Genomic DNA, 12,690 nt, shown 5'->3' with positions numbered 1-12,690 from the left:
CACCATCGCCATGGACCGGTCTTTGTACATTAAATTCCGATTAGGAACTCTACCCCTTGCCGACCTTTGCTCCAGGTGGAACAAGCCCCAGCCAGCATCACGTCATTGTGCCCTATGCTCTGATAAACCAGAGACTGTGCCACATTTTCTATTCGAATGTCCGGACTATGGGCGCCCTAGATCACGATGGCTCAAACCAATCTGCAGAGAACTGGGCACTCGCCAGCATACGGTCGCCCTCCGGATTCTATTAACCAATACAGCCCCCCCCATTGTTTGTGCTGTTTCCAAGTTTTTAAAATGGGCCTGGTTGATTCGACTAAAAAGACTGTCCTCATCAATTTAATTCTGTCTTAGATAATTTATCCTAATCAATTGTGCTTTTATTCTTTTTATTCTAATGTACAGTCACATTTTCGACATGCTGTTTTATTTTTTGTAATGCTTTTATGATATATGCATATCGAAATAAAGCAATCAATCAATCAATCAATCAGAAATGCAAAAGAGGAGATGCCTCGTCGAAGATCAGTAGAGTGAAGGCGATACATTATCACCAAGCCGCGCAAAGTCGATGATGCATCACAAAATGGAGCTTCTGCGCCCTAGTCAACGTGGTGTCAGAGTCGATCCTCGAAATGGCGGTGATGCTGTAGAGATGTGCCGATTCTGAGTTGCTGCATCAACACTAATGTGTGGATTCTGTTGGAGCAGCACTTTTACCAACTTCCAAGGGCCCAGGACTAGACTGACACCACTTGGCAGTTCAGACCTATAGATGGCAGAGTCCCGGTGCTGAGGCATGTGAGTTGGAAGTCTTTGATGTCCCCGAGACATCATAACAGGAGGCAAGCCAGCAAGCCATTGGAGTCACTCTGGTTCTGGGTTCAAGTAATGTGGGTCCAGTCCTTCTCACCCAGGCAAGAAATGCAACATGCAGCAGAGCAGGTCGGCACAGCAGGGAAGAAGTTCTTCCAGAGCAGCAGTCCAGCAGAGTGGCAGTAATACAGTAGCACAGAAGTCCTTCTTCCTGGCAGAGAATCCACAGGTCCAGAAGTGTACTGAAGTGATCAGAAGTCCAGTTCTTATACCCAGTGATGCCTTTAAAGAGGGGGAGACTTCAAAGAAGGGTCTTTGAAGTGCAGAGAGGTCCTCCCTTCCTGCCCTGGCTCCAGACTCCAGACAAGCTGCTTAAGTTTCAAAGTCGTGGAGCGTCAGATGCACGCAAAATTGGCCCAAGGAAAGGGGTTATACATACACGACCTACTTTAGTTCAAAGCATCCTTTCATTGAAAGGTCTTTAACTACGTTTTCCCTGCTAACTACATTGGCTCCAGAAAAAACATTCCCGTAAGAGTCAAGCTGGAGACAGGTAACACTTTAAACAATGCATTAAGCATTGTAACCCAAACACAGCATGTAACATAATTATCAGAAAAGATTGCTTGTTGCCATCGACCGTATACAGTATAAATGAAGAAAGACTGACCCTGAGCATACAAAGTGGGATTGGCTGGCTTTCGTTTATGAATAAAACTACCTATTCTCCCTCACACTTCTTCTCTACAGCTGCCTTATTTCTCCAATCAGACAACGGCTGTGGAAATGTCCGATGCTATGGCGATGCATTTAATGTACATCGCAAAATCATAGCACTGGCATCGGCATGCAAAAAAAGACATAAAAAACACATGAAGATAACCTGCTGCGCAGGCTTTAATAACTTTGACCTGTAATCTCTACCCGACCGTTCCACAACTTATCATGTGGTGGGGTCAGCGAGACTTGTTCCCTTCACTCCATCCTGTGACGAGCTGTGAAAGGGTTGGGTGTCATAGCGCCAGTGTTTAATTGATACTCAGCCCATGATGCTGCTACAGGGATGCAGACTGAAGCTACCGGGGCTAAGTATAATTATTTGTTTAGGGAGGGAGGTCCATAGCGTTGCACACTACAACCTTGCCAGACTGATGACCTAACAAGTCTCGGGGCTGTGAGATCGTCAGGCCAGTAAATGTTGATTGAAGGCAACCTGAAACGGCTTTTTACATGCAAGAGGTACAGAAATACTGACTCCTTTCTGTAATTATTTAATCATTAAGCAATTAGAAATACTTTATTAACCAACCAGAAATGGTTGAACTCCACATTTCCAGCGGCTGTGGAAACGTGAATTCTACAAATGGAAAGGAGCGTCAATGTATCCGCTATGGTATTCAATCAATTATTGTTTTTCAAGAATCAAATCCATAGGCAAACTCATTTCATATGTGTTTCCCATGTATTCATTCAAAGGAAAATATTAGCTCCATAATATAACAGTATCCAATCGTCAGCCAAATATAAAAATATCCAATCGTCAATCAATAATTCAAACAATGTGACTGAATTATTTATTTTCTAAAAGGGATCTATATTGATTTGTGTACTTATCCTTTTTTCCAGGCCTGATGAAGTCCAAGTGAGGACGAAACGCGTAGGCTGACGATTGGATATTGGGGGGCGAGGGAGGGAGGGCTTGGTTTGCAATCAAGGTGCGCAAGCCAACAAATTAATAGGGAGAGCCAAGCCAGAGCCTAGCCAAGGGTCTGGCTCTGATCTTAGAGCCCATGCAGGAGCCGAGCCCTGAAAATGTTTGCCATGTAAATCATAGACCAAACACCACTTAAAATATGATAAAGTCTCTTCAAGTTAATTTCTTACGCATGTGGACGTTTTGACATTAATAATTCACATTATAGGGTAAAGTCTGGGGCAATTGGAACTCCTACCGGGGTGATATATGTACACCTCCCCTCGTGGATGCTCCGGATGTTCCGTCTTCCCCCTGACCTGACATTCCTAATGATGTTTATGCTTTGATGTCTATGCCTCTAAATTTCGCCCCCTGCTCCCCCCCTGGCACTGATGATTTGTATCAAATATTAATGCACTCCCTTCCTCACTGGGCGCTCATCCAGTTGTACTGACTTTTATTGCCTTGTTTGTTTATGTTTATTTGAAATAAAAAGAAATATAAAAAAAATAATTCACATTATAGCTCTGCATTGTGGAGTCTTTATTAAAGTGATACTTTTTAAACATGAAACTTTAGTAAACTAAGAGGCAAGACAATTGTCGCGTAAACCCTGTGTTGGCCCAGATTATAATAGGGTAATATTCCTGATGTAAAATTGTTGTTTTTCCTCTTAGTTCATTCTCCTTTCAGTAGTTTATAGCGCACACTGGACCCGAAGATATTGGGGCGCTTCACATAATCACCCATTTTGTTACACAAGGCCACCATTCATTGTTTACAGGGATGGGGAAATGATGTGATATCCCAGAATCACAGAATAGCGAGCTGACACTGAGACTCAAACCGTGTTTCCCAGGCCCAAAGTCTACAGCTCTGGCCCTAACACCACATCCAGGGTACAGGTACGGAAGCAGGCAGAAGCCACATGAAGCTCAGCTCAATATGGGCTTGAGGTTCCAGCAGGATCTCGACCTGAGCCAGGCTACAGACTCGAGCCTGGCTCGAGATTTAAGTGGCTCGCCCACCTTTAGTTTGCAACTAGCAAACAAAGCCACCAGACTGGTGACCACTGACCCAAGTTGGCTTTACCAAGTCCAGCTTGTTATAGCGATTGTTATTGTTAACTACAGCTTGTATAGCGCCAAATCACCGTCAGGTCTCTAGGCGCTCTTGATAGAAGAAAACTGTACTAACAACAATGATCAGATGCATAAAATCCGTCAAACCATGGCATTAAGTGGAGCCTAGGGCTTCCCTAAACAGGAGTGTTTTTAGAGATTTTCTGAACTGCAACAAATTTGGTTCCTTACGTAGAGACTCTGGAAGTTTATTCCAAACCTGCGGAATCACCACAGAGAAAGACCTGCCACCCTTCGTGGCTAATTTATAGCGAGGACAGGACAGCAGTTGAGTGTTCGAGGACCTCAGTGATCGTGTAGGTTTATAGACTTCGAGGCGTTCTTTAATGTAGGCCGGTGCTTGACCATAAATTGCCTTATGGGCAATGCACAGACTCTTGAACTCCACCCGTTGTTTTATGGGGAGCCAATGTAGCTTACAGAGCAACGGTGATGCATGAGTGCGTCTAGGTAGCCTAAAGATCAGCCTAGCTGCATCGTTCAGGACTACTTGCAACCTATTTGTCAGTGTTTTGGGGAGACCCAGATACAGGGCATTCCCATAGTCTAATCTCGAAAATATTGTGGCAGAAACAATTGTACGGAGCGTAGAGGAAGAGAGCAGAGGGACTAACTTACGTAGCTGTCTAATTAAGTTAGTGAAACTCCCAACCACTGAAGAGATCTGGCTGACCATTGTCAATTCATGGTCAATCTTTATGCCTAAGCTTTTTACGTTGGAGCAGGGTTTAGGGGTCGGGCCCAGATCTTGAGGCCAAAACAAATCACCCCAAGGAAACACTTCGGTTGAAACCACCAGAACCTCCGTTTTTTCTGGGTTGATCTTCAATGAATTTGCTGTCATCCAGCTCACCATATGACTGAGTATTTTTTGAGCATGGGTCTGTGCAGATGCTGTGTTTTCAATACTGAGTAACAACTGTGTGTCATCAGCATATTTGAAAGTTTTACAGCCCATGCTTACCAAGGAGTCGATTAAGGGCTGCAAATATAAGTTAAAAAGGAGTTGGGACAAGGCAGATCCCTGAGGGACTCCACACTTCAGGATACCCAAGTTTGATGTACGATCCTAGAGTTGAAAACTTTGAGATCTTCCAGAAAGAAATGATTTGAGCCATTTATAGGCTGCGTCTTGTATCCCAAATGCGGCCAGTCTGTCCAGAAGCAGGGTATGGCTGACAGTGTCGAATGCCGCTGACAGGTCTAATAATATCAGGGCACTCGGTTTTATACTGTCAGCCATACCTCTGAGCTCATCAAGCACCTAAAGCATCACTAATTCGGTGCTGTTATGCGCCCGAAAACCTGCTTGACGTTCCTGGAGTAGATGATGTGACTCCAGAAATGATGAAAGAGATATCAGAACATGTTGTTCCAAAATCTTGGACAAAAAAGGAAGCTGAGATATTGGCCTATAATTTTTTAGGTTGGTGGAATCAGCCCCGGGCTTCTTTATTAAGGGCCTAACTCGTGCTTCTTTAAAACTAGATGGAAGCTGGCCAGTGTCTAATGATTTGTTTAGTAGGGAGACAAAGTGACTTTCTAGAGCAGGAAGCGCCAAGCGAAAAATGCTAGGGGGCTTGTGCTCTGTATCTCAATTCATGTGCCATGCATGCCTTCTCTGAGGGCTGGGACTTACTAATGTTAGTGACGAAAGGGCTAGCAATTCCTGTTTTTTACAAGCATTGATAACAACCAAAGATTTGGCTTTTAGAGAAGATTCATAAATTATAATTATGTGAAAAATACTGACAAAGTCAAATACCTTTACTATTTGGCTTTGTCAAGGATGGTTGAAAGTAAAAAAAGTTTTAAAAAGTGATATGACACGACCACAGTTGACCGAGTTACAGCACTTTCTTTTTTTTTTTTCCTTTCAGCCACGCTGCACATCCATGCGCACTGGTATCTCTTTATGACATCAAATATTACTGCTTTTTTCCTTAATTTTTAAAGGATGACAGTTGTGGGTGACAGCCAGAATCCACATTTTTTTTTTAGAAAGGTTTACATTACACAAACCTTGCCAAAGTACATAAAGGCCTTCACCGCCAACATAGATTATGGTACACTTATTTTTTTCGACATCACAAGGGGATTTGCTGTGAAAACTGAGCGGAGGCTAGGATTCGAACCTGGATCCCCATATTACATGATCAGCAGCTGCCGTCACTAAGCCCTTCACAAAGGCTGACTGGCCATCTTTATGTTGCTTATTGCTGTATTTGGGTTATTTAGTTAAAGGGGTAAAACATGCGTTAAAAAAATTTAATTCTATTGCAAAAAGTTGTGTATTACACTATATAATTTGCTTTTTGTTGCCTCATAATTTAGTTCACCCATCCTGCATTATTTGGTTCTCCCCGCTGCATAATTCCATTAGCCCAGATAATATTGTACTGAGCTGGAGAATTTTTTTTTTAACATTGGAGTAAAGGTATAAGTTTTGTAGGAACCTGAGCCAGCCTTCTCCACTTATTGTGACTGATATAATGTATTTTCACTTAATAAACCTGTAAAATATATGTACTTGTTTTCTTCAGGCTGGTATTTATGTTTTTATTGTTTTACTGATATCCAAATCCGGAACATTGCTTCTTGCAAAGACCATTCAATGATGCCAGAGGATCCCCAACCCTACGTACATGAGACTAATATGGACTGATGAATGCCGGCAGAGGAGACGATATACTAAGCGAGGGGGTGCCTGAAAAAGTTTGCAAAAATATGGAGTCCTTAGAAGAACGGTAAGCGGAAAGGGTGAGAGGCAGGATGCTCTAAATGTATTTATAAACTAGCTGTACCCGGCCACGCGTTGATGTGGCTCAGTCTGGTTAAATGGAAGAGAAAGAAAAGAGTAAGCACACATGTTTAATATGTTTAATTTCACAATGCTTGTGGGTATACAATATGTTTTTGTGATTATTGTCTGTATGCGCCCCTTGTACTTTTTGTGCAGCAAGCAAATCGATAGGGTCTGTCCGGCCTTTCGATTAAAAACACACGCGTATTGTACACGCGCGTATTCGATTCCAACGTTGTGTATATATAAACACCCGCTAATGTTGAAAAGTGAACCAATTCTACTCCCTCCCTCCACCCACTTCCCGGTCTGCCATCCTGACACCCACTGTCCATCCTAATATATGTAGACTATTGTCTCTAAGCGTCCTTTCTTAATTTTGCAAAGTGAACCAACTCCTCCCCCCTCCCTCCACCCACTTCCCGGTCTGCCGTCCTGACACCCACTGTCCATCCTAATATATGTAGACTATTGTCTCTATGTGTCCTTTCTTAATGTTGCAAAGTGAACCAACTCCTCCTCCCTCCCTCCACCCACTTCCCGGTCTGCCATCCTGACACCAACTGTCCATCGTAATATATGTAGACTGTTGTCTCTATGCGTCCCTTGTAGTTGTTGCGCAGCAACCAAATCGATAGGGTCTGTTCCGCCTTTCAATTAAAAACACGCGCGTATTGGACCTGTGCATATTCAAATCCAACGTTGTGTATATATAAACACACGCTTAATCGAATACAATGTTGTGTCCAAATTTCGAAGCAATCGGTGAATAACTTCCGGAGATTTAAGATTTTGAACAAACGAACATTGACATTTTTATGTGTCTGTTTTGGCTTTCGATTAAAAACACGTGTGTATTCGACACATGCATGTTCAAATCCAATGTTGTGTAGATAAAAACACGGGCGTGTTTGAATCCAACGGTGTGTCCAAATTTCAAAGCAATCGGTGAAGAACTTTCGGAGATTTACGATTTTGAACAAACGAACATTTACATTTTAATTTATATAGATAGATGTATTAAAACAAACGCTCACCTTCTCTACATAATTTCCCCATCCTTTTCTCTAGACTTTACTCTCACTCTCTCTTATTGCCAGCATCGGATTGGGACGGCGGCAGTGATACATTGGGCGATGGGCTGGTGACATCGGGTCACCTGTGAGCAGGTTTTTGATAGGAGCTCTGTAAACCAACCCACAGAATCTTACTATTTCTTACCTCCCAGGCCACGGTAATGTGGGGCCAGTATCGTGGGCAGGAAGGCTCGATGGGGCTAGCTAGCAGCAAAGTCGCTAGGCCAGTATTGTTCTGGCTGCTGCAGACACCCACAACCAGTTTCCCATGCTCCTCACTGGGTTTGGAGAGTGGGGGCCCCACCTTGTACTTTGCAAGGGGGCCCCCTCAAGTTTTGTTATGCCATTGGTGTATGTTTGCATAGGCCTTGCTGTGAGGCACCTTTCCCAGACAGGAACATTGCAAGAATGTAATGTTAGGGTCAGAGCTGCCGAATTTAGAACCATGGAAAAAGGTTTGAGTCCCAGACTCAGCTCAACATCCTGTAATTGTGGGCAAATGTCTTAATTGCCCAAGGCGTAAAATAGAAATGAATGTGATTTTCTGTCATGTGAATGAATTAATTTTATTGTATCAATTAACAAAAATTGCTACAAAAAGTTTCCTATAAAATATCCACAAAAGTTGCTTGCTACATTAGTCATCATTAACAACTACAAATTTGATGTGCTACATCCAGTAAAACAAATCCTGAAACTACAGATCATAGATAATAAAAACACTAAAACCCATGTATCAGGTATGAAAAGATAAGAGGATAAAAAGTGCAAAATGGGTACGCAGCGCCTTTTCTTTAAAAAAAACAAAAAAAACAGGGACTTTCCCCTGTATAGAAACTTCACGAAACAGACAAATTCATAACAAAATTCCAGATAGAGAGGCATTCAAGGACCTGTTTTGGAACAGAGATTCCAATAAAGTGCAGAAAACATACATCTTGTCACAACATGCAAATCAAAGTCTAGGCATGCCCAAAGTGCAGTCTTGAAGTTCTAAAGTGCAAGGTGCGTTACTTAAACGTTCTTTAACTTTGTGTGCAAATTTGGCGAACCTAGCCAATTCCATTGGTGTCTCCAGGCTAAACAAGAGTTCCATGGCATCCTTGCAATTACGCGTCCCATATTTTTTTTAAAAATGGCCTTAGTAAGGTGCGTGTCTGGTGCTCATATAGTCGCTGTTCTTGAGCCGAGTTCGCTATATAAAACTACAATAAAAATAACCTGTTTGCTCATGTTTTAAGAGTCTGCTAAGGCTGTGACATAACAATGAAAGAGGATGATTCTTTATCCAATAAAAAAAAGTCTGTATTCCTTCCTATCATGGCTTTTCTGCCTTTGTTTAGTTTTAACTATCTGTCATATATCATTTCAGCAGCTTTAACCATATGTTTAACTACGTTCACCTCATGTTTAGTGTTCAAAGTACATATTGCTCAGAGGAGAAAATACCAGCTTTAGGGGATTTCGTTTCATTTTCTTCCCGGTCAGGAGATTAACATACCGGTTATGCCGGTTAAAAAAAACGGCCATGTGGCAAACAGCCACTTCAGTTGTCGCCTGTTGGCCACTTTCTTTCACCTCGCCGGCACAGCCAAAATGTAGTACTTCTAGTTTTCACCAATGTTTCTGGCTCTGTGAGCTTTAAAATACATAATTTATCAAACAGTTCTCTAAAACTGAGCATAATGAGACTATCCAAATACTGTTTCATAAAAGGATGTGATCAGGGAACGTGGGGCACTTTTTAGGTTTCGCCTGTCGAAAGCTGCGCAGCAGCCTTTCGCGCAGGGCGAAATCTTATTTCTTTACACTGTGTGGCTTTGTTCCGCATCTCTGTTCCATTGGCTAGCTCCATAAATGGAGGCTAGCCATTGGAACAGACATCTGTCCGTCATTGCCGGAGCAGATTCGTGGGCGTTCCCGAGAATTTTTCGCTTTTTGCCCACGTCATGCGGCGGTGGGCGGTGCTTTTTTTTTTTTGTCTCGGCATCCTTCGTCACACCAGCCTGCTCGCTCTCCCTGTGAGGACGCAGACCCGACCCGCTCCCTACTCCGAGCAGGGGTGGGCTGCGCAATTTTACTTTCCTTGCAGGTAATCAGCATTTTCACTATTTTTTTTATCCCGTTCCTGCCCCCCCTCCCGCTGTCCGTGTGCCCGTTCCCGCCCCCCTCCCGCTGTCCATGTGCCCGTTAACCCGCCCCCTACCGCTGTCCATTTGCCCGTTCCCGCCCCCCCCCCCTCCCGCTGTCCGTGTACCCGTGCTTAATGCTTGTCTATTTTCTCATTCCAAGCACTGGTTAGCATGATGCGCGTCAGACCTGTGGCCTGGAGCAGTGTGTTGTTTAATCAGTACCTGCCCCCACTTCCCGACCTCTGCAGCCACGCCGTGGTACCCTGAGCCCGAGTGTCAAGGTGACCCGGATGTGACGCCCGGGAGGCCATCGCTCCGTGGCTGGGCGTGGTTTCTGCGTTCTGACGGCTCCGTCACTTAGCACCGGCTCTAGAGGTTAAGATGCTCCCAGCAGCGCCTCCATTAACGTTGCTTCCCAGAGGTTTTCAAATCAATAGTAATTTATTTTTGTGCCATGTTTCGCTGCACTGTGATTGATGCTGTTTTTCACACTTTCTGGTGTCATAAAGTGGTGGTTTAGTTGGGCGGGGAAAAGGGTATTTTGTAGTCATTTTAGGCTTATTGTTCAAACTTTAAGTTTTGTAGGGATGAAGGTTGACAGCTGCTTTTTCCTTTACTGCCCAATGCAAGTTTCCTCTGGTTGGCATAGAAGGTCATAAACTAAGGTGCCACCTGGATACTATGCCCAGCTTCTCAGCAGAGCCCAAGCTGCCAGTACGAGGGAAACCTTGATTTGATCTCAAGAGAGTATCTTCTGCCCAACCCTTCGGAGGTGCCTTTTTAATGGCAGATTTTGTAGTTTTAAGGGGGCAAGCCTTTAAAAAAAAATTGTATTGTGATTGCATTTGTATAGCTCTTACTGCGGTGTCGAAGCGCTTTTTCGACGAGTAACACGCAACTCTGGAACCCATAAAGGATTAGTAGTGAATTAGTATAGTGAAATATGAAAGTTATTTGAGTGATGGATATGTTAGTCAGTTATTTGGATTGAGAAGGAGAGTGAAGGGATAGAAAAGGGAAAAAGGTTTACATTTATAGCGCTTGCTACCCCGATGGGGTGTTGAAGCACTTTTTTGCACGCTACTCTGGAACCAATAAAGGATTAGTGGTGAATTAGTATAGTGAAATGTGAAAGTAATTTGGTGGATATGTATACTCCAGAACTGAGATTTCCCTACTCCCTCTCATGTAAAATCCATACAGGCCCTTTATTGTAAACCCATAGTGTGATGTGGGAAAAGTATCTGGCAGGAATGTGGCATTTACAAAGGGCTGTTTATCTGTACCCATTTCTCTGTAGCACCCAGACTAGTTCCCAGTTCAAGTTCAGATTAAGCTATTGGCATTGTAAATGACAATGCCATTCATTTATTTATTTTCAAAACCAACACATAAATAAAAATGTTGTCATTTACAATGCCAATAGCTCAAACTTTTCAAAAGGCGAAACCATTGTATTGTAAATGCTTGTTTTGGGAGCGCCCGGCCGAACTGTGATCCCAATACGACCCCGCTTATTGCCGCTCAATGGGGGATTGGGACAGCACATCCCTCCTGAACATGCCCTCGTTTTCAGAGGTGATTCCCAAGTTTCGATTTTTTTTGTTGCATATTTTATATAGCGCGAACTCGACCCGAAGGTATTGGAGCGCTTTACATGAGCACCGTATTTACATTACACATTCAGGCACGAGGAGATTAAGTGATTTGCCCAGAATCACAGCAAGTGGACTCGACCTTGAGGCTCGAACCCTAGTTTCCAGCACCAGCGTCGGACTTAGAAAATGTAACACTCCTAACAATGTTATCCTGCATGTTGCTGCTTTTTGCTGCTTGTGCGCTACTTGATAAACGTATTAAAAAAACGTATTTTTTCACTAAATTGAACAGGACTAGAACGGCGCTGCTCGTGTCACCCTCCAACGCTCCGGTTTATGAGCGAGAACGCCCCCCTTCATACATTCTTCTCGGGGACAGACTCTTGGACGCGAGCCAGATACGAGTCTCGGCGCCCAGGAACCGGTTTTTTAGACACTTGATTCCCATCCCCGTTACTCACCGGGTTGTAGATCGGTTGCTGGTAGGCCATTCTGGGGACACAGTTTCACTTCACTGCCTCTTCCTGTTTCCCGAGAAAGACTGAACTCGAGTGCTCTACTGTGCAGACGTGCTCTTGCCAAGTTCAGCCCAGCTTCCTCGTACAGTAAGTTTCGTTTCTCTTTTAGAGCGGTTGGCTTTCTCTAGGGAAACGAAGCATGCAGCGTTAACCCCAGAGATGCTGAATCCTCGTCCTGAATTCTAAATCTATACTCAAGGGCACTGGAATTTTGCGGTAATTGGAAACAGCATTATGCGGTTGGGTTGACTAAATTATGCGACAAGAAAAGGCAAATTAATCCAGCACAATGAGGTATATATATCCCGTGTACTGAGCATTGCACTAGTTTGTCCTTTAAACACACATTCATATTTTCTATCTAGCCAAATGTTTCACTTCGTAAGTACGAGCAGAGCTCCTGAAAACACCAATCAGCAAATGAATGATAACCAGTAACTTTTGCAGAGGGCCTTTAACTGGCAACACAATTGTGGCAATTTCCATGTTGCGATTTTGTTTTATTATCTCTTGAGCTACACATATTTTTCTTGAAATCTGTAAAATTATGCATCATGTGATGGGTTGCAGGGGCGCAACTAGAACCAAATTTCGGGGTGGGGGGGGAGTGGGGGTGGGGGGCTAACACTTCAAAGCTGGAGGCGGAGCCAAATTCAGAGTCAGACAAAAAATTGCTGGTGGGTCATCCTGTCATTGTAGTGGTATAATGCATAGGGGTTATTTTTTTTGCCGATACATCACAGCTCAATTCAAAGCCCGCTGGGCTCTAACATTAATGTATTCATAATAGTATTTAACAAGTTTTGCAGGAAGTTTAGGACTTTCCTTCAAGGAATTCTAGTAAAACAAATATTAAATGTTGTATTTTGGTACACATTTAATAAGTTTACCTACTCTCACATGACA

At 43.3% G+C, this 12,690-nt stretch overlaps 1 protein-coding gene across 1 annotated transcript in view; it reads right to left on the bottom strand.

Annotated features, from left to right (window-relative positions):
* Positions 1-12,171, bottom strand: part of LOC144781885 (galectin-4-like) — a 297,786-nt gene extending 285,615 nt beyond the window's left edge. Inside the window, exon 1 of the mRNA XM_078660936.1 lies at positions 11,728-12,171. Coding sequence (XP_078517062.1) covers positions 11,728-11,757 — 30 coding nt within the window. The 5' untranslated portion in view covers positions 11,758-12,171. The remainder of the gene's footprint in view (positions 1-11,727) is intronic.
* Between the last annotated feature and the right edge of the window lie 519 nt (positions 12,172-12,690).

The sequence above is a fragment of the Lissotriton helveticus genome, chromosome 9, assembly GCF_964261635.1.
Source record: "Lissotriton helveticus chromosome 9, aLisHel1.1, whole genome shotgun sequence".
In the NCBI taxonomy this organism is placed as follows: Eukaryota; Metazoa; Chordata; class Amphibia; order Caudata; family Salamandridae; genus Lissotriton; species Lissotriton helveticus.
The sequence above is the reverse complement of the archived record's forward strand: the minus strand, read 5'-3'. Positions and strand labels throughout refer to the sequence as shown.